This window comes from Lepisosteus oculatus, chromosome 2 (genome assembly GCF_040954835.1).
Source record: "Lepisosteus oculatus isolate fLepOcu1 chromosome 2, fLepOcu1.hap2, whole genome shotgun sequence".
NCBI lineage: Eukaryota > Metazoa > Chordata > Actinopteri > Semionotiformes > Lepisosteidae > Lepisosteus > Lepisosteus oculatus.
The window spans coordinates 61,235,978-61,255,752 of NC_090697.1; the positions used below are offsets into that span (position 1 = coordinate 61,235,978).

The 19,775-nt window shown below is 36.6% G+C and overlaps 1 protein-coding gene across 3 annotated transcripts in view; it reads left to right on the forward strand.

Annotated features, from left to right (window-relative positions):
• Nucleotides 1-19,775, forward strand: part of cdc42bpab (CDC42 binding protein kinase alpha (DMPK-like) b) — a 190,875-nt gene that overhangs the window by 103,381 nt on the left and 67,719 nt on the right. For all 3 annotated transcript variants that reach the window (XM_069180002.1, XM_069180006.1, XM_069180007.1), the window contains exons 6-9: nt 13,455-13,548; nt 15,801-16,001; nt 17,594-17,842; nt 18,753-18,832. In XM_069180002.1, the coding sequence (XP_069036103.1) occupies nt 13,455-13,548; nt 15,801-16,001; nt 17,594-17,842; nt 18,753-18,832 (624 nt within the window). The remainder of the gene's footprint in view (nt 1-13,454; nt 13,549-15,800; nt 16,002-17,593; nt 17,843-18,752; nt 18,833-19,775) is intronic.

The following is a 19,775-nucleotide window of genomic DNA, read 5'->3' on the forward strand; positions in this document are numbered from 1 at the left end:
TTAAAATGTTTAGGGAGAAATGGAAGACTGATAATGGAATGGAATGAATGATAAGTGTCGCAGTTTAAATAATTTTGATAGTTAGAAATTATGAAACGCTCTGTTAAAAGCAAGGGAGTTTTTATGTCCGTTGCAGTAAAAAAAAATGCCTGACAAAGTAGGGCTTGGACAGATTCCAAATGCATTTTTGCAATTTACGTTGCATTGTCCATTGTGCTGCTGTAATACAGTTTAAAATAAGTCTAAACTGTATCAGCTTTATTTATGAGTTGCAATTGTCAAAAACCGCACTCAAAATGCAATTTAGAGCTTTCTGGCAAGAGGAGACTCCCAAATTAACAATGTAACATGCCACTGTTTGTGCATGAACAAAGTTATACTGCTATTTCCTTAGATACGCGATTAAAAAAATAATTTTTTTGAATCCCCGGCGGAACACATTCCATAATATTCAGCACTTTTATATATCGCCTTTAAAGGTGGCTTCTCAAAACGCTTTACAGGATAAAAACAACAATAACAGCAACAACAACAATATTGTATTTCATTGCACTTTGAAAACCGAGTAATAACCTAACTATATGTGCAAATGTTTTATGATATGTCGCTGTTGTGAATGTTTGTGGAGTGTATCTTATTTGCCTGTCTGTCCTGGCTGTCTCGCTCGCCCTCCCCCTATCTCCCTTAATTCAATTCAATTCAAGGTGCTTTATTAGCATGACAGATGGGTACAATCGGTGTTGGGTATTTACTTTGCTTTGAGATTTCACTTTTAAAGGTGATATATAAAATCAAGGCTTTAACTTGCTTTAACTCCGCAATGTATTTAAAAAATAAAAACGATTACAATCTAATCTTTCCAAGTTTGATCCCAAGATCCCAAGAAAAATAAACCTAAATGGGGAGAAAGCTATGCTGAAAGTTTATTAAGATACTTAGAAGACAAAGATATCAATTTATGTTGCATTTGTCTGATTGTGAATCAAAAAACGTTTAGATTGTAACGCCTAGGTGACTATTTATTGTTATTAAAATGACTTAAATTCGATCATGTTGTGATATTTAGAAATATAAATTTGGTGCGAGTGAGGTTTTATTTAATCTCTGACCAAGGGAAACGTTTCATTTTTTCAAAGAAATGTTTGTTAAAAAAAAAGTCATGGTTCCACAGTGGGATTCGATCACAGACCGTGTGACATGGGAGTCAGGAACCTAACCCACAGCGCCACCGGCAAGGTCACATGCAGAGTGCTGAAAAAGCACTACAGAAACATTATCAACAGACAATGTACAGCGTGTACTATTCTTGTGTTGTGGTACATGAATATAATTATATCGTTATTAATTTCTTTAGATACGCGATTCCATATTATATTCCCTTTTAATCACATTCTAAAAGTATGCTTGTTGACTCCGGTATCTCGTTAGTTAAAGACTACAATGCTTAAAATGTTTAGGGAGAAATGGAATACTGGTGTGTATTTTTTCTTTAAAGTACCGAGACCAGCCATATACTGTATGTTTATGTTCCAAAATTAATATAGTTTATGGCCTTCACACGCGTTACAGTATGCTCCTATTCTTTTTATGCTCAGGTACTAAGATTTCTCTTCAGTGGTAAAATTCCATATAAATATTCAATACTTAAACGGGCACAGTAAAGACATTTACTGTAAATCTTTCTACGACAGACCAGCGGACCACGAGTGCCCCTGTTGTTCAACCAATCACGTACCGCGGTACCGCGCGTCATTGTGGGTCACAATGCGCGACACCATAGCCAATTAACTCCGGTACGTGTCTGTACCGCACACTTTGAATGGCTGCATCTGTAGGTATCCTGAACAGACACAATCCTTAACTTGAAATTTTCTGTCTTACAGTTGTTAGTCTGTCAACTTCTGGCAGGCTAATCTGTTAGTACTTTTCAGTAAGACTGACAATTTGGCAAGACAGGTTTTCTGTTTGATTTTGCACTGGCTTATTGTCAAGGCTAAGTTATTGCAAGATTCTCTCATTCCTTAAGAGAAATTCACATAGGTATTTGTTGACCTTACATTTGTATCACATAGTATGCTAAATTTGAGGATTCTCCTATCATCCTCTAAAAAGAAAAACAATGTCCATTTAAAATTTTGTAAATTAAGGATTCCTGAGTGTTTGGACCAGGAAAGGTCTCTGTTCAGATCCAAGGTGAAACCCTTCTGCCCAGAGATCACTGGTTCCAAGCTGGGTTTATTTTCCAGCAGAACCGAGACTACTGTTCCCTTTAGCAGCTGCTTGAGTGCCCACTGGGGATATTCAGTTTCAAAGGCAAACAGGGTTTCTTTCACTTCCCACAAAAGAACAACCTGTTTTTTTACCCAAGAGCCTGTGGGCTCACAATAATAATTAGTGAGAGTTGCATCAGTACTCTGTCCAGCGCCTTGTTTCTGTTTCTTGTGCTGTGTTTCTTCAGCGACAAAACATTTAATGACATTTCATGCATCCTGGTACAAGGTTCATAGTACATTTTCCATCTGATATGAAAATGGTGATTATTTTGAAAGAAATACCTACAGGACTGTTTTTCTTCAGGACCAGAATGTGAAAGAGTTCAGAGTGTGAAGAGTTACCAGCCTGATCTCTGCAAGAATTCTGTGTCTTTAGCTCCTCTGGATCTGTGTGGGCAGTTGAATGAAAAGATAAGGTAGCTTTGAAATCAGCTCAATAATTTAAACTGGGGTGGGTATAGAGATGATTCTAAGTTAAAATAAATCCAGCTAGATTTTTTTCAATTAAAATGGCATGTCGACGTAGCCTTAGATGGGTCAATAGATGAGCTACAGTTCTGCAGATGTAGCCCCTTGTTTGAAAGTTGACATATTCTGCATTATAAAGTATTTTTTAACATATCATCAAGTCTTGTGAGTAAACTAGCATTGACTGGAATCAGACATTTCAAATTTGGCCTCCTTATAGCATCATTATTGATTACACTGTGTTACTGTAGCTTAGCACTTGTTTCTTGTCAGCAATCTTTCCTTTCAAATCTTTGGCAACAAGGTTTATTTTAATATCATACAGAATAGAGGTTTCCACCCTTGGTCGTGGGAGACCCCCGTTTCTGCTGGTTTTCATTCTGCCTGTACTGTAAATCTCTGGCACCAATTCATGCCTTTAATTGATCTGCTTGCTTGTTAAGAGTTTTGTTTACCTATTTCTGCATTCATGTTTTGTTTTCCAATATATGCAACTTCAAGCTTACTGCTCTTTGTAGATCCTGCTCCATTATTCCTGATTAAACCACTCAGTGGTGTAAATTGTTCTTTTGGTGAGAAATAAATAGTTATGTTTCAGCTGGGACACCTGAATGATGGGAATTCTGAATATCATAAGAACACAAAACAGCTTATAAAGGAGGCATTTCAACTCAGCTATCCCATTTGGTGGTAGCTTACTGATCCAAGGTTCTCATCCTGCTGGTTCATGAAATAAGCCAGGGTGTCAGCTTCAACAACATGGCTGGGTGGTTTGTTCCATGCTCCCTCAAGCCTTTGTGTAAACTGTAAGAAAATCTTTTAACTACACATTAAAGCCCAATATTTCTTCTTGGTTCTCAGGGCTATCATGTGGGAACAGTAAAGCTCCTGAGAAGAGCATTGTGCCTGATTATCTATTTTTACATTTCATTTAAATCCTTAAATTTTAAATTAAATCCAATGTAATTTGTCCCAAACTGGTCTATGGCTGCAGGACACATTCCAGCTTCTGCCAGGAGCCTGTTAACTAACTGGGCACCTTACTACAGTAACTTATGCATTTGTTTGGCTGATGCTTTTATCCAAGAAGATTAGTTGAATCATTGAGTTTTAAAACAATTTACTAAAACCTACATTTTGTTTGTACTTAATGCTGGAATAATTGTTTGTAGGTAGTGGTAGTGTAGAGTGTATAGTGCTATGTTTTTGTAACTTTATCTTGATGCTATGATGATGATATGATGCTGTTTACAATAATAAGTGAATTTAAACATTCTGGGTGGAACTAAAGTATGAGGCCTCTGTTCAGCTACAGATCTCTCATTTCTAACATTTTTCCATTGGGAAAATCAGTTCAGTACTACAATGATTCATATTGAGATACTGGTTGAGATACTGGTTTGAAGACCCAATTGTGTCAGAAGACTACCTACAATGTCTTCACCTCTTAATAAATGAGTCCCCCATTGTGTCTACCTCCATTTGCTGGGATGATTGGGCTCCTGGGTGACCTGGAGCCTCTCAGTTCTCCCCTGTTGCTTGTGGCTTCCAGTGTCCATATCTGTCTTCCGCTGGGCACTTTCTAGAGATCCTGCCTAGGGTGCACATGCCATTCCCTATGGGTGTGATCTCCAGTCACTCAGTTATTGCTCTCTCTGTGGTCTAAAGCCTCCATCCCCCCTGCTTGGGGCGTGCACATAACCACTCTTCAGGGTGTGTCTGCTAGTTCCTGCAGCTCTTCTAAATTTGTGCTGTGGCAGAGGTCAGTAGGCTGGGTCTCAAAGCCATGGATCTTGAGTACAAGATGCTTAACCAGCTGACAGCATTTGCTGATGAAGAGTTTTTTTTTTCACTTTTTTATAGTGTTTTAGATGTGGAGGGTTTGAGAAAAAATCAGTACTGAACCAACAAAAAAAAAGATTTTGATTTATACAGTATACTTAAGATTTTTAACTTTACTTCAATACTGTAACCAAATTCTATGAAGTGTTTTACTGTTAGTATATGGAGGGTGGGAGTATATTTAAAATATAATTTAAAAACGCATATAATAGATGTGTTACATCAGATCAGCTAAACAAAACATTTAAATAAGAGTCCTGTGTGACAATAGACTCAATAAAAAGTGTATAAGACCTTACTACAGTCGATGAAATAAAAATGTTTTTATTTTAGTAAAATTGCTTTTAATTTTCTAAATATTACTTTGCTTTCTTACCAGCTATAATGTAAATGTATATTCTGTAATTAGTTGGAAGAAGCGGGGCATGATGGGAAATTGCACACCGTGTGTGAAACAAATATTTTTATTCCTATGTGTTTATCTCTTCATAAAGCTTTGACTGTACTTTTCATTATCCTGTCAACCAACGTATCAATAAAAACAATAATACAGCTGTCTTTGTTTAAAGTGAAAATCAAAGAAAGCAGTACCCCTGTGAAACTCTGCGTAATCTCTCTCATTGAGTTTGCAACAGTACATGCAGCACCATTTCGTGTTTTTCCATGCTGAGCAGCTTGGGATGAAGTGGATGCGATGAAATGTAGGATGTGGTATCACTACAGAGAAAAAATCCCTGGGGCTTTGTCATGACATTAGGTTAAAGCTTTTGCAAGTCCTAATTAATTTATGAGACAAGATTATTGAGATTATTGAATGAGCAGTGTTTTTGCTTTCCACTGCCCCTTTAACTTAAAATTAAAATGCCCAGTTTTCAGAGTCCTGTTTGAGATTAAGATTCCTGCCTGTATAGTGTAAAAAACCAAAGGACAGTCACATCACCAGTGCACTGAAAACCACCACAGATGATAGCGTACATATACTCAAAGAAGACTTTCCCTTAGAGCATCACATAGAAGTGGACACATCAGAAATTCGTATCTTGCTGATGGTTAGAACTTACTCCTACACATATAACACTTAAATGCCCAGTTAAAAAAAAAAACCCTGATGTTTCTGGAACCAAATACCACTGTTGAAGGTAGTCCTTTTTGATGCCATGCTTGAGCACAATTCAGTGCTTACAAAATTGTGTGAAGAAGAAATCCTGTAATTCTCATGTAAATCTGTGGCAATAGATCTCATTTCATGAACCAAATCTCTATTGGGGATCACCAAAAAGGAAGGTGACTAAATTCTTTAAAAGCCAAGCTCTTCGTTAAATAATAACCTTTTTCCTTAAAGATATTGAAATGGGTATTTGAATTAAGCTGATCTTAAAACTAGCATGATGAAAAGTCAACATACAATATCTCTTAAAGTAGTGCCTTTCCTGTCATTCATGTATAATTCCTGATAAAGTACATTGACTTGAGTTTTCTGCAAGCAGCTTTGGCAACTGTAATTGTTTGCAGACAACAGTGCTACAGCATCTGATATTCCAAACTATTCCATTATGAGAATGAAAAAACGCTAAACAAGCCAGAATGGAGAGCTTTTTCTTTCATTTTGCTTTTCAAAATGTCCTTGTCTGTCACTCTCTAGATCACCAGTTCACTGAATAATTAAAAGAACTGGGTTAAACAAAATTCTCCAGTGGATAAAAAGATATGGATTTAAACTGGTGATGCAGATCAGTCCCTGACAAAATAAAGCTCTCCTTACTGTAGCTTTTCATGGTGTTTCCTTGGCAAAGTTTGATACCACAGAAATTATTTAAATTGAGTTGTGGGACCCTCCCCCCAACATGTTGACAAACACAACATTTCTCCTCATAGAGATGTTAGATGTTGGTATCTTTACTGCTCAGGCTCAAACTCACATCACTTCAGGACTTGATGTCATATTTAATAACCCCTAATTAAGTGTTAACATATATGTTGCTACCTACTTAGAGACAGATTACAAAACACAGCTATTTCCACAGAGAAATAGCTAGGAAAATTATGTATCAATCACAGCTAACATTTTTTCATTACATTTAAAACTATAGGCATTATAGAGAAATGAGCTTCCATTGCAATCGGTTTTTCATCAGGTAGTTCAGCAGAACCCTCTGCTTCTGCAGTTTACATTTTAGTATTTGTTCTTAATATATATTGTAAAATCAATCAAAAGCTGTTCTCCATTGCGGAGGTTGTCTTTGTTTTTGTTTTCACAGAGTATGTCTGTTTTGGAGCTAGAGCTCCATATTGTTTAAAGTTGAATTTGGCCTTTTCTGTTCTTAAAAGGCATTGCCAATTATCTGTCTTTATATACTGTAGTATAAATCCCACTTTGAATTCCCCAAATTCAAATCTAATCACTTCACTGTGATATACCTCCTATCTTCATGACAGAAGCTTTATAAAGATAACATTTTCCTTAACATTGTTTAAGTCTGTCAACAGAAGACAATCTTTGGTCCCTGCCATAATAGGCCAGTTGTGTGCTGCTGCACAGAGAATTTCCAGGCCTGCCACAGTGGATTAAGTAGACAGTAGCCCTGAGTCTACCAAGCAACTTCAGGATAATATGGTCCTATACTTGAAGTACAACACCTGAACTGCTCAGTATCTCCTGTTGCAATATTCTCTGTGAATATGTTTGTGATTATCTGTATTTAGGACTGGGAAAAATGAATACCATTGCGACACGCACTGCCTTTTACTAAGGTGGTTCCAGGGATATGCACACAAAAAATGCAAAGGATCGGAGCTTTAAAGTGCAGGAGACTTGATTTCAGAGTATAGTATGTCTATAAATTAAAATTGATCCTGATAAGCCCCCCTCTCTCCTCTACTTCACCCTTCAGATACCCAAGAGTACTTCCAACCCACTTAACAGAATCACCTGGAATCTCCTTTTTATGCAAAGAAACATTTGTAATTATACCATGCAAAAATGTACACCGTCAATCAATAAGCAAGTGCCTAACCTACACCTGATGAAACTATTTATAAGTATTTGAGGTGCCTGTGTAAGGTCATTAGTCCTTCTCTGTGGAACTGTATCCCACAAACATTTAATTAGTATTACAGGTGGAAAGGATGACACCAAGTCCCTCTTGTTGTTTTTCAGAGCAATCAATTTTTAAAGTGTTTTTGTGCACCGGTGCTGATTCCTCCATAAATACTATTAAAAAGTTAGATTTCCTGGTCCAAAAAGTAACAGAGTAGTATGGACTGCAGATGTTTACACAGTTGTTTAGACAAAATTGATGAAAGGGTTCAAAACAAGAGAAATGAAACAAGAGATTAATTTAAATGTGTATAGCACATTGATCTGAGAATATCATGCAATTGTTTCTATAAGAATTAGCTGGCTCTGCATTTTGCATCTGGAAAGTTCAAGCAGTGTTTTGAGAGAGGTTTTTAAGGAACCACTTGAACACCTTGCCACATTGGAGATAAGGTGAAGAGATGAGAATTACAATTGAAGTACAGGAGGGTATTAATGTAAGCTGAGAGCCAGAACAGCAAGTCAGTCCTTTTCAACTGTGATATTTTATAGCTTTAATTAGTCAGGTTTTATTCAAAGGATGGCACTTTGTATCACTTAACTCTCTCTCACACTGTGTTGATTGAACTTTTTTTTTATCAGGAGTCCCCTGCTGGTCCAGTACCAACACTTCTAGCAGCTCTCTAATGTATTTTGTATCTCCCATGCACATTTATAAAAGGTGTAGTTTTTTAGATCTGACAAGATCTTCAAGGTGGTATAGCTGCTAACATGTATTAGTGCTGCATGTAGCCATGACTCTCAGATAGATCCTGAGAGAATCTAGGTGGTCTACGGCAAGTTGTGACTTGTACTCATTCCATTATCATAACACATTTTGGATTTTTTAACAGACTTGTTCTACATCACTAATTTTTATGTGTTAGGATTAGTGTTGTCTGTAAATACTGCCCCAAAATCCTCCCCCCCCCCCCCCCCCCCAACACACACATACACAGATTTTTCATGCCATGATAATATATTTTTATATTAGCATTGCAGTAGTACATATTTCACATGTAATACTAACCTGGCCTCATTTATTTTAAAATGTAGGGCATGCATGTTTAACATGTAAAACAGTATAGATGTAAAAATAACTGACTAGGTGCTAGTTGCATGAAAAACCTGAATTGCTTCAGGTGAAAGGGGAGGAGTTGTGTTTAAAGTTGGATAGACATGAAGACTGCTATTTTTATTTCACAGTTTCACAGCTTGGTTTATTTTCTGGAAGAAACCATTGCAAATTGGTAGAGAAGTCTTAACACATCCAAAGGTATACATATCCTCTGACTATGAAACAGGAATCGAAGTTGGAGACCACCATTTGCTAAATAAAAAGCAAGTCAACTTTGTATTGCTTCTGAGTGTGTTACGCTCTTCTTAAAATATATATATAAGCTTTAGAGAAGTTACTTTCTCTTAAAATTGTCCTTCTCAATGTTAATTACAGAAAGATACAAGTTTCAAAGTTATGTTTAAGTGCATTTTTTAAAACTTTAAAATTATGATGAGTTAGTATGAAAGTATCTTAGAGCAACAGTAGGACTTAAGTCTTATTGTAGAGCATAAATGTTTTTTGCTATATTTTCACCTGTAGCTTTGCTAACATGAAATAATGATGCATTTAATGTACTATATGGGGTTTCAGTTAATTCATTTAAAAAACAGTATTTAACTAACATAAAAAGGTAGGAAAACCTGTGATTTAATGAAAAACAGAGAAGGTGAAGAAGAAGCTGGTTCTCAGTCAAAGGAGCCTATCCTAGCTGTATATCCTGTGACTGTTAGTTCAGAAGTAATAGTGAAACACTATTGTGAGGGGACACAAATGGAAACTAAGGGGAAGTGCTTTGAAAACATGAGACACGTTTATACCAAGGGACATGGGTGTTTCATAAAAGTTACCAAGCCATGATGATGAAGCTGATACACTGGTTGTTTCTTTGAAGAAATGACTGGATAAGACATTTGGAACCTAGCAAGATGGGCTAGATTACCTCTTCTCATTTGCAAACTCAGTGTTCTAATGTCTTTCTTTGAGGGCTGTTGTTTGAAGTCATGCTGCTATTTCAGCTCAGCTGCATACAATTTCTCTCTAGTCAGGTGCAGCTGGGAATAATAGCTACAGAAATGGGCTTACCATTTTTCCTTGTGTTATTAATTGTTTTATGCCAATATATAAATAACATCTACTGTACAACCTCATAATTTTTCAGCAAAAATAAAGCGCACAGCACTTTCATCAAAATTTGCCATTTGCCTTCCTGCCACAGGCTAAGGCTTTAAAAATTATGCGTCTTCACAATAAATAAGTGACAAATACCAAAAGCCGGCATAGTGATGCATGTTCTATCAGAATCTGGATCACATGTCCGTGCAGCTTCTATCTTTAGTATTTCTTTTCTTTCTTCCCTGACAACCAGAACTTCTACACAAGACTCATAAGCAACAAGCGATACAAGTGGAAAATATATTTTTTTTAGTTATTAAAAACTTTCTCAAACAGTTGTTGGTACTAAAAAAGAAAATGTCAATACATTACATGTAAATACTGTATAATATTAATGACCATATTAATTGTTAAATACTATATTTGTACAGTAATTAATCAACATGGGGAGACTACTCGTTTAAAAAATTCCATGCCAATTCTAAATAGGTAAACAAAGCAGATATCAAGGCTTATTTAATAACAACATTTTTTTAAATGGGGTACCATGACCTTCAATTCCCCATAGCTGTAAATAAGAAAAAAGTAATTTATTACATCTTCATAATCTGAGTCTATCTTCACTTTGAGAGCCAGTGCAGCAATGAGTATTTGAGAAACTGTTTTTTTTATTGTAATTTTTATGATTTCAACACAACATTTAAGAACATCTTCTGGAAAATAATGGGGGTTTAGTTACAAGAATTATACTATTAATATAAACCTGGAGAATGTGTTAAGTGGTTTATTATCCAGCATTCTCCAGCATGAGTAGAACATTAATCCCTAGCTGTAAAAGGAAATAGCAGATAATGAGAGTATTGTGTGGCGTGTGCAAGTACTTGACTCCAAGATGGTCAGTAAGGGAATGTGCTGTAAAGAGCAGCAGACAGTGTGCTCTAGAGGGTAGTCCCAGACACTGTTGTGTTTGGTTTCTTTCCAGACATTTGGTTTGGTTTGGCTTTTCTGATGGGCCTTTATTCTTGGAGAACTGAACGGTTCCTCTGTTCATATTGAATTCTTTTTATTATCATAATCAACAGCTCGTGCATTTTTTAAGGAAGGAATTTCCCTAAGTGTTTTTTTACTTCATTTTTTAATCTAAAAGTCTGACGAGATGTTTTTTGTGGAATAATTAAAAGAGGCCTAGTAAAAAGCTTGAATTCAAATGCAAAAAACAGTTCAAATTGTTATCCTTGATTCCTTCTTTTATTATATCAGAACCAGGGGTACATGTCATTTAATATTTACATGCAGAATATTAATTGTGCTATTCACAAATATTTAAATTTTTAATGTCATAAATTTAGATTTTAGACATTTTCACTATAAAACACGATTATCCAAGTGTGTATTTAGAGTTCATATTGTGTATACTGAAATATGTGGGTTTTGCCAGGGTGTAACTACAAACCATCTTCCAAAGATACTCACTGAATGCTGACCAACAGGCTGTTATAGTCTACATACAACATACACCTAATTTGTATGGAATCACAATGAATTAAAATTGCAAAGACAAAACCATTCACATCGAAATTACCTTAACTGTGTGCACTGTATTTTTCTGTTTTTAAACTATAGGTGTAATTCATTTAATAATAATAATAATAATAATTGCTTACACTTATATAGCGCTTTTTCTGGACACTCCACTCAAAGCGCTTTACAGGTAATGGGGACTCCCCTCCACCACCACCAATGTGCAGCATCCACCTGGATGATGCGACGGCAGCCATAGTGCGCCAGAACGCTCACCACACATCAGCTATCAGTGGGGAGGAGAGCAGAGTAATGAAGCCAATTCACAGAAGGGGATTGTTAGGAGGCCATGATTGATAACAGCCGATGGGGAAATTTGGCCAGGATGCCGGGGTTACACCCCTACTCTTTTCGAGAAACACCCTGGGATTTTTAATGACCACAGAGAGTCAAGACCTCGGTTTTACGTCTCATCCGAAGGACGGCGCCTGTTTACAGTATAGTGTCCCCGTCACTACACTGGGGCATTAGGACCCACATGAGCCGCAGGGTGAGCGCCCCCTGCTGGCCCCCCTAACGCCTCTTCCAGCAGCAACCTTAGTTTTTCCCCAGAGGTACTGACCAGGCTCACACCTGCTTAGCTTCAGTGGGTTGCCAGTTGTGAGTTGCAGGGTGATATGGCTGCTGGCCATATCATTTAGAGTAATGGAGAAGAGGTTATTGAGTATTATTGTAGTATTGAGTATTAATCAAAGGCTGTTTGGTAGAAATTTATTTATATTTATTTTTCACACTGAAATTTGAAATACTGTTAGTAAATCCAGTTTTTAATCCAGTATCTGTGAAGTGCACAGAATTTCTGTAGGATGAAAAATGCATCTTGTGTGTTGCTCAACCAAGACATTGTTAGCTATTTACTATGTATTTAAGTAAAACGATGTTTCTATGCTTGACAGGCTAAGTGTAGGCTTGAATGAATGTGTCTTCACCCAGTGTTTAAAACAAATCAAACCAACTCTTATATGGCAAATTATAACTGTGGTGAAGGACTGTTGGACACCTTCTGATAATGTGTCACATCTCATAGGCTGTTTTTGCTTACCTGTTTCATTTTTGTCACTCCATAAAATGTGAAAAAATAAATATTTTATTTTTCGTTTTGATTGTTAACTCTTGTTAATTGCATTTTTATTGGTTGCTGTTGTCCTTGTCTCCTGTCTATTCCACCATTTTGTGTTGGGTTACAGACCCAGACTCATCTCTGGTTTACATGGATGCTGATCTGTCTATCAGGAGGTGCTGGGGTGGAGCTTAGAGTATTTAGCCTGGCACACATGGTGTACCTGTTACTCTGTCTTTGTGGTGAATGTGTCCTTGTCACCTGTTACCTGTTGGTTTATAGTAGGCATGTACCTTTAAACAGATCAATAGGAAATTTCCTGGAGGATCAGCAGTTTATTATATTTGTTAAGTGTTTTGCCTTTTTGCATTTTGTTTTCCTTGCACAAAGCACTAAATAAACAGGCGCCATTTGTAGGTTATTTTTGTGCCTGACCTGTATTTTCATAACTCCTGTAACCATCTGGATTAACTGCCAGGCAGTTTAATCACAATAACCCAAGTAACCGATGGTTAGTTTCCATTTGCCTTTAGAAGTTCTTGTCTGTTTTCGGGCAGTCTGGACTTCAATTTTACTGTCAACATGTAGAGTTCAGTGGGATTTAAATCTGTCAGTCTTAGATAAACTTCTGAATTCAGTCTGATGCTACTGCCATTACTTATAGTATCAATAAACAAGAGTGAGCAAGTTCAAGTTAGCCATCCCATACTCCATAAATGTCTTTTGGAGCACATTCAGATCTTTGTTCTACACTTTACCCTTCAATTACTTTAGTAAAAGTTTATTTTGGCCTCATCTGTCCATAATATTTTGTTACAAAACTCATGTTTGTACTTCTAAGCAGCATCTGAAGCACGATGGAGGGAATGTTATAGAATGGGCACGTGTGCCTGCCTGTAAGTGGGTTTCCCTAAAAAATATGATGTTCTCTCTGCTATTCCTGTTACAAAATGTTCTCAGAAATCATCTTTTTTTTCTCAGGGACATCAAACCAGACAACATTCTTATGGACATGAATGGACACATCCGGCTAGCAGACTTTGGGTCCTGTCTCAAGCTAATGGAAGATGGAACAGTAAGTTGGATGTACTGGAAATTACAATGAAATATGCTTGTGCTCACCAGGAAGATCCAAAATTACCTTATGACAGCTTTTGGGTTTTATGTGGTCTTAAATAGAATGTAGTGTGAATTACAGAGAAGCAGAATTATTTTGGGGCTTGGTGTAAACCTTGCTAATGTAATATGTGGAACCACATGGCCCTGTATGGTTTGTAGTTTTGAACCATTTTATACTTTGTAAAGGTGTTATGGCAAGCTGTAGGTCACTTCCTGACTCATACAATATGTAAATCTGGAGATTAGCAGGGGGTCAGTGTTATGGACATGGTTACTAAATCTGCTTTCTCTCTGTTTCACAAAACATGTCTAACAATATGTTTAACATTTTGAAATTATGTTGCTTATTCCAGTTTCTGTACAAGTGAACTAAACTTATGGAGTATGAATGGAGTGTTATTTTCTTTTCTCTTCTTGCTGATCAATTTATATTTGAAATGTAGCAACCCAGTATTAAGTCATTTTCATTCCTTTTCTAGTCCTGTCTATTTATATTTATAGTACTAAATATATACTTATATAGTGCTTTTCTGGACACTCCACTCAAAGCGCTTTACAGGTAATGGGAACTCCCCTCCACCACCACCAATGTGCAGCATCCACCTGGATGTGCGACGGCAGCCATAGTGCGCCAGAACGCTCACCACACATCAGCTATCAGTGGGGAGGAGAGCAGAGTTATGAAGCCAATTCATAGATGGGGATTATTATTAGGAGGCCATGATTGGTAAGGGCCAATGGGAAACGCCCTGGGATTTTTAATGACCACAGAGAGTCAGGACCTCGGTTTTACATCTCATCCGAAGGACGGCGCCTGTTTACAATATAGTGTACCCGTCACTATACTGGGGCATTAGGACCCACATGAACCACAGGGTGAGCGTCTCCTGCTGGCCCCACTAACACCTCTTCCAGCAGCAACCTTAGTTTTTTCCAGGAGGTCTCCCATCCAGGTACTGATCAGGCTCACACCTTAGCTTCAGTGGGTTACCAGTTGTGAGTTGCAGGGTGATATGGCTGCTGGACAATTACAAATGTAATTGATACATTTGAAACCAGAAATAAATATGAAATAACAGAAAGTACAGTAAATATTACTTAATGCAGTGTGGATATGACATAATGTTTTTGTTGGTGGGTGTTTCGACACTGACATCTAGGTGTAAAAGCTGTGAGTATCTTATGATTCCAGGCTGCAAGCAAGCAAGGAACAAATCTCTTTAAAGGCACCAATTTCCGTGAATTCATTTTGCACCTCTGCTTTTTGGTAATTCAGAGCCAGTTTCCTCCCATACAAATTCAAACATTTTTTTCTGGAATTTAATCTGAGGAAATAACCCCCACCTTAGGCAACCAAATAAGATCTTTTATTTCACAATTATGGAACAAAGAAAGGTTCCATAATTTATGACAGTGGCAATCAGTGACCGGAGTACTGCTGCTTATCCAGGTTCCATCTGTTTCAAAGGAAACACCAAAGCCTCAAAAATCTAAACCCCAGTTTTCAACACCAGGATTTCAACCATGTAAAAGGTTTCAGTTTATGCCTGCTGTCTTTGTATAGGCATGTAATCAGGTAGTGTTTCTCAGAAAGTTCCACAGTTAGTGTTTTTGACCTTTCAAGTTATCATATCTTTTTGGAGCAGACAAAATCATTTGTCAAAAAAATCAACTTTGTGTATTGTACTGTGTATCTATTATGAGTAAACATCCTTAAAGATCCTTAACGAGCACCTGCAACTATTTTCTTAACTGTTTTTTCTTTTCTTTTATCGAGGTTTCAAGTACTTTAATGCACTCAATTTCAATAAAAAAAGCATCTCTCTGTAAAACCACAAGGAGATCAAAAATAAATCCTATCACACGCACCAGATGGGTGATTACCCTTTACCTGGTTGTCCCACTCTTCCCACCATAGATTCATAACGGAATCTTATAGCATTCCTGCACCATTCTGGCTGAAAGGCTGTTTAAATTGGTTCTTTCAATTATGCTGTGACTGTCATCAGATTAGCAAGCTTTTATAGACTGCCGTGCTCAATTCCATCTGTTGCTAAAGTCTTGTGTTCGCCGAAGTGACGAGAACCGCTAAAATGCAACTGGGATTTTGCCAATTGGAATTTAAAAATTAAAACTCCAAAATAAAAACTCCAAGAAAAAGGCTGATGAGGAGAATCCATCACTTCAGTCTCTCCTTGTGTGATACAGGTTCAATCGTCAGTTGCCGTGGGAACCCCAGACTACATCTCCCCTGAGATCCTCCAGGCCATGGAGGATGGTAAAGGGAAGTACGGCCCTGAGTGTGACTGGTGGTCTCTGGGAGTCTGCATGTATGAAATGCTATATGGTGAAACTCCCTTTTATGCTGAATCCTTGGTGGAAACCTATGGGAAAATTATGAACCACAAGGTGAGTGGAAGCCATCTCATACCTTACCTGAGCAATTAACAAAATTGACATAAAGAATCATTGACATAAATAGCATGGCTGTCAGTCTGCTAATATCATTTTATAAAGACTTTGATATTATTAACAAACTTAAAGATTGCGTTTTTTCAAAATGATACTCCAGTATTCACAAGATGAACAGCGACTCAAAACTAATAGTACAGTAGTTATTAATATTGAAACATATCCCTCTTGGTGTACTGCATTGACATGGGTATATACTGTACATATAATTGATGTGTGTGTGTCCCTCATATATATTAAATTACAAAACTCTAAACCATTGCATTTTCTGCATTTAATGTGTATGCCTTTCCTAATTTTAATGTAAGGCAGAAATGAGTTATATCAGCATTACAGAACACCTGCACTTTCCATTTCACGGGATTGTGAATGCTTGCAGGACAATTCCTGTGCTACATTTATTGCAAACCCTCAAGTTTCAGGGTGTTTGAGGGATCTAGTAAAAGGGTTATGCCAAATTTAGAATTAGTTCAGGCAAGGAGCTGAAATTAAAAAAATTGTCTGTTGACTGTATTTTAAAAATATAGAAGCTAAATACAAAATTATTTTTTAGATTATCTGCAATATTCATGCAGCGTTTAAATAGATATTTGTATGTCTTAAATGTAAAAATATATCCGGTCTTCACTAAATAATAGTTTTATAACCTACAACTATGTATTTCAATTGAAGATGTGTTTACAAAATGTCCAAAACCAGGTAGAGTATAGAACTGCAGCGTACGAATTTTGATTCAACAAGTTTGCAGTGTTATTTTAATTGGGGAGGTTGAAGTCCTGCTTAAGCATATACTCTGCTTAAATGTGTACATAAATACTCATAAGACATTAATTTATTTACTTACTGATTACACTCTATGTACGACATGGGGCGTATTACGCCTTTATATTGTACTGTATTTATTAGATAATTGGTCTAAGAGTTCATACTATAAAATGAAAGTATAAATGTGCTAAATATAAACTTTTCTATGCAGTAAAAAGTGAAAAGAGGATTTAATACTCGTTAACTGGTTATGAGTGATTGAACTGTACAATATAAAAATATTGTAAAAAAGACTTCAAAGAGTTCTAAAATACACTTAGTTCTATAACACATACATAATGGAATCCATGGTAGTTATACTTTATTAAACATTTGCCTGCAAGAGACATCAGACAGAGGCCTCTCTCTGTTCGACTTCCATTAACTTAATATTGATATCATGAAATCAAGTGCTTTGGACTGTAAAATTATAAAACTTAATGTGTTAAAGAAAAGAAAAAGAAAAAACACAGGTTACTGAAATTGTTCTAGCAACACATAAAGCTGTCTTAACTGTTTTCTAGTTCTAGTTCAGAGTTTGAAATATTGAAATATTGAAAACTTCTATTCTGAGACCTGATTATGGCTTACATTTAGGTTAGCTTACAATTGAAACAAAATTGTCAGTGAATAAGATATTTCTTTCCTAACAAGTGAAAAATGAAAATGAGACAGGGAAAAACTGTTGGTATATATTTGTGGTGTTTCTTTTTTCGTGTGTACAGGAGCGATTTCAGTTCCCTGCCCAGGTGACAGACGTGTCTGAGAATGCCAAGGACTTAATCCGGAGACTCATTTGCAGTAGAGAGCACCGACTGGGCCAGAACGGCATCGAGGACTTCAAGAAACACCCTTTCTTCGCAGGCATTGACTGGGACAACATCCGCAACTGCGAGGCACCATACATTCCTGAAGTCAGCAGCCCCACCGATACCTCCAACTTTGATGTCGATGATGACTGCTTAAAAAACTCTGTACGTAAAAGAATTAAATTGAAAGAGGAAATACTCTGTACTGAATTTCTCCATCAAAAGGGGCCTTTCCTACGTTTGCCAGCTGATTCAAAAGTGTAAAGGAGAAAACCTCTTTACATTCTCTACAGGCTTTCACTGCTTAGAAGCCCGATTACAAATTTTAAATCTTATAGCTGGCAATGTCTGGCCTTGTGTAAAAGTTCAAAAAGCTGTACCTCAGCTTCAAGAACTCGCCTTTATAACGTCACAGTTGCATCGGTTTCTCTTGTTGATTAATTTTATACTAAATTACAGGCATCCATTTTTGTAATGCCTCCTCATATCTTTTATTACAACAACAACTATTATTTTTTGAAGTACATAGCGATAAAGAAAAAAAAGACAAAGTACAACAAAAGGAAAAAAAATAAACATACAGGTTCATACAGATATTATAGGTCAGACATAGACCTTATTAAAGAGATGGGTTTTGAGTTTGGATTTGAAGAGATGAAGCAAGTTTGTCTCTTGTAGCGTCTGAGGAAGAGCATTCCATAGCAAAGCTCCAGCTTTAACTGACTGGTGTCTACAAGAGGGAGTATAAAGAAATGTATGTCTGAAACAGATTTGTAAAGCCTTACAAGTCATAACAATATCCTATAATACATACATGACTTATTAGGTAATTAATAAAGTGTAGGAGTGATATGTGGCCAATGTCTGCTGTGAGTTAGAAGTCTAGCTACAGAAGTTTGGACTTGACAAGTTCATGTCACAAGTGAGGACTTTTGTACAATTGATGTATTCTGTAGAATTCTGACTCCTGTTCATTTCAGTGGAAATTGATAGTTAGGTTTTAACTAAATTATTGTCATTCTTAAGACTGTGATGTAATAAATCATTGCTGTACTCTTTCCCACATTTCTTTTAGGAAACGATGCCTCCCCCTTCACATACTGCATTCTCTGGCCATCACTTGCCATTTGTTGGCTTTACATACACCAGTAACTGGTAAGTATGGGGTTAATCATGATATACACTTTTGTGGAAAAAAGAGTAGAAAAGAATCATGACCCTTAGATTTTACAAACTCTAGAGTTGGTGTATATGTGTGATTCATAATTAGTATTAATATTTTATAATTTAATATTTGACAATTCAGATTTTGCTGTGTAAGAAGGGCTCAGGTGGTGCTGAGCGGGGATTCCATTACATAGGTATTTAGATGTTTACTTAATTGCCTTCATATTTTAATATGAATAGATTCTCTCTCATATCACCTATGATATCACAGTACTACAGTTTTTAAGTTTTGTAGTTTATCCCAAAGTGAATAAGCAACATGGTAAAAACAATGGTAAGTATATAATCCACTTTTAAAACATTGTGGTTAAATTGCTCCTATCCAGCCATAGCCAGGGGTCCATACTGTATGTCTTATTTTTGCCAATGTTATGACCACAGGGAATTTGGAACAGGGAGAGTGAAAGGGGCATCTGATTTTTGAGTCATATATGAAATTCTCAGCTAGAATGTGTAGTGTAACTTGTCTGTCTTGATGAGTTTCCCTTATATTGTAAGATTGAGAGTGGTAGTAATGTAGATTCTAAAAGCTAAGTAAAAAAGAAAGCATTCTTTTCAAATATAGAGGTAAAAATCTTAGGGGGATAGAATCCTTTTTGGCTTTGGATGTAAATACTTTGCTTCCTAGGTGAGTCCCTGGGAAAAAAATGTAAAAGATACAAAGCAGCATCACTGGGAGCACTTCAGCCAGATGGTCTAGCTGAGGTGCACTTCCAAGTGGTTACTGTATAATACACAGCTTTCAGTAGACTGTCAGCAGCCTGTGCTTCTGTTTTGTTTTTTTCCCACGTTTAGAGAAAATATTTTTAAAAAAGTAGTTTGCTTATTAGTGTGGAATAGAACATTCAAAACACAAATCTGCACTTTTGAA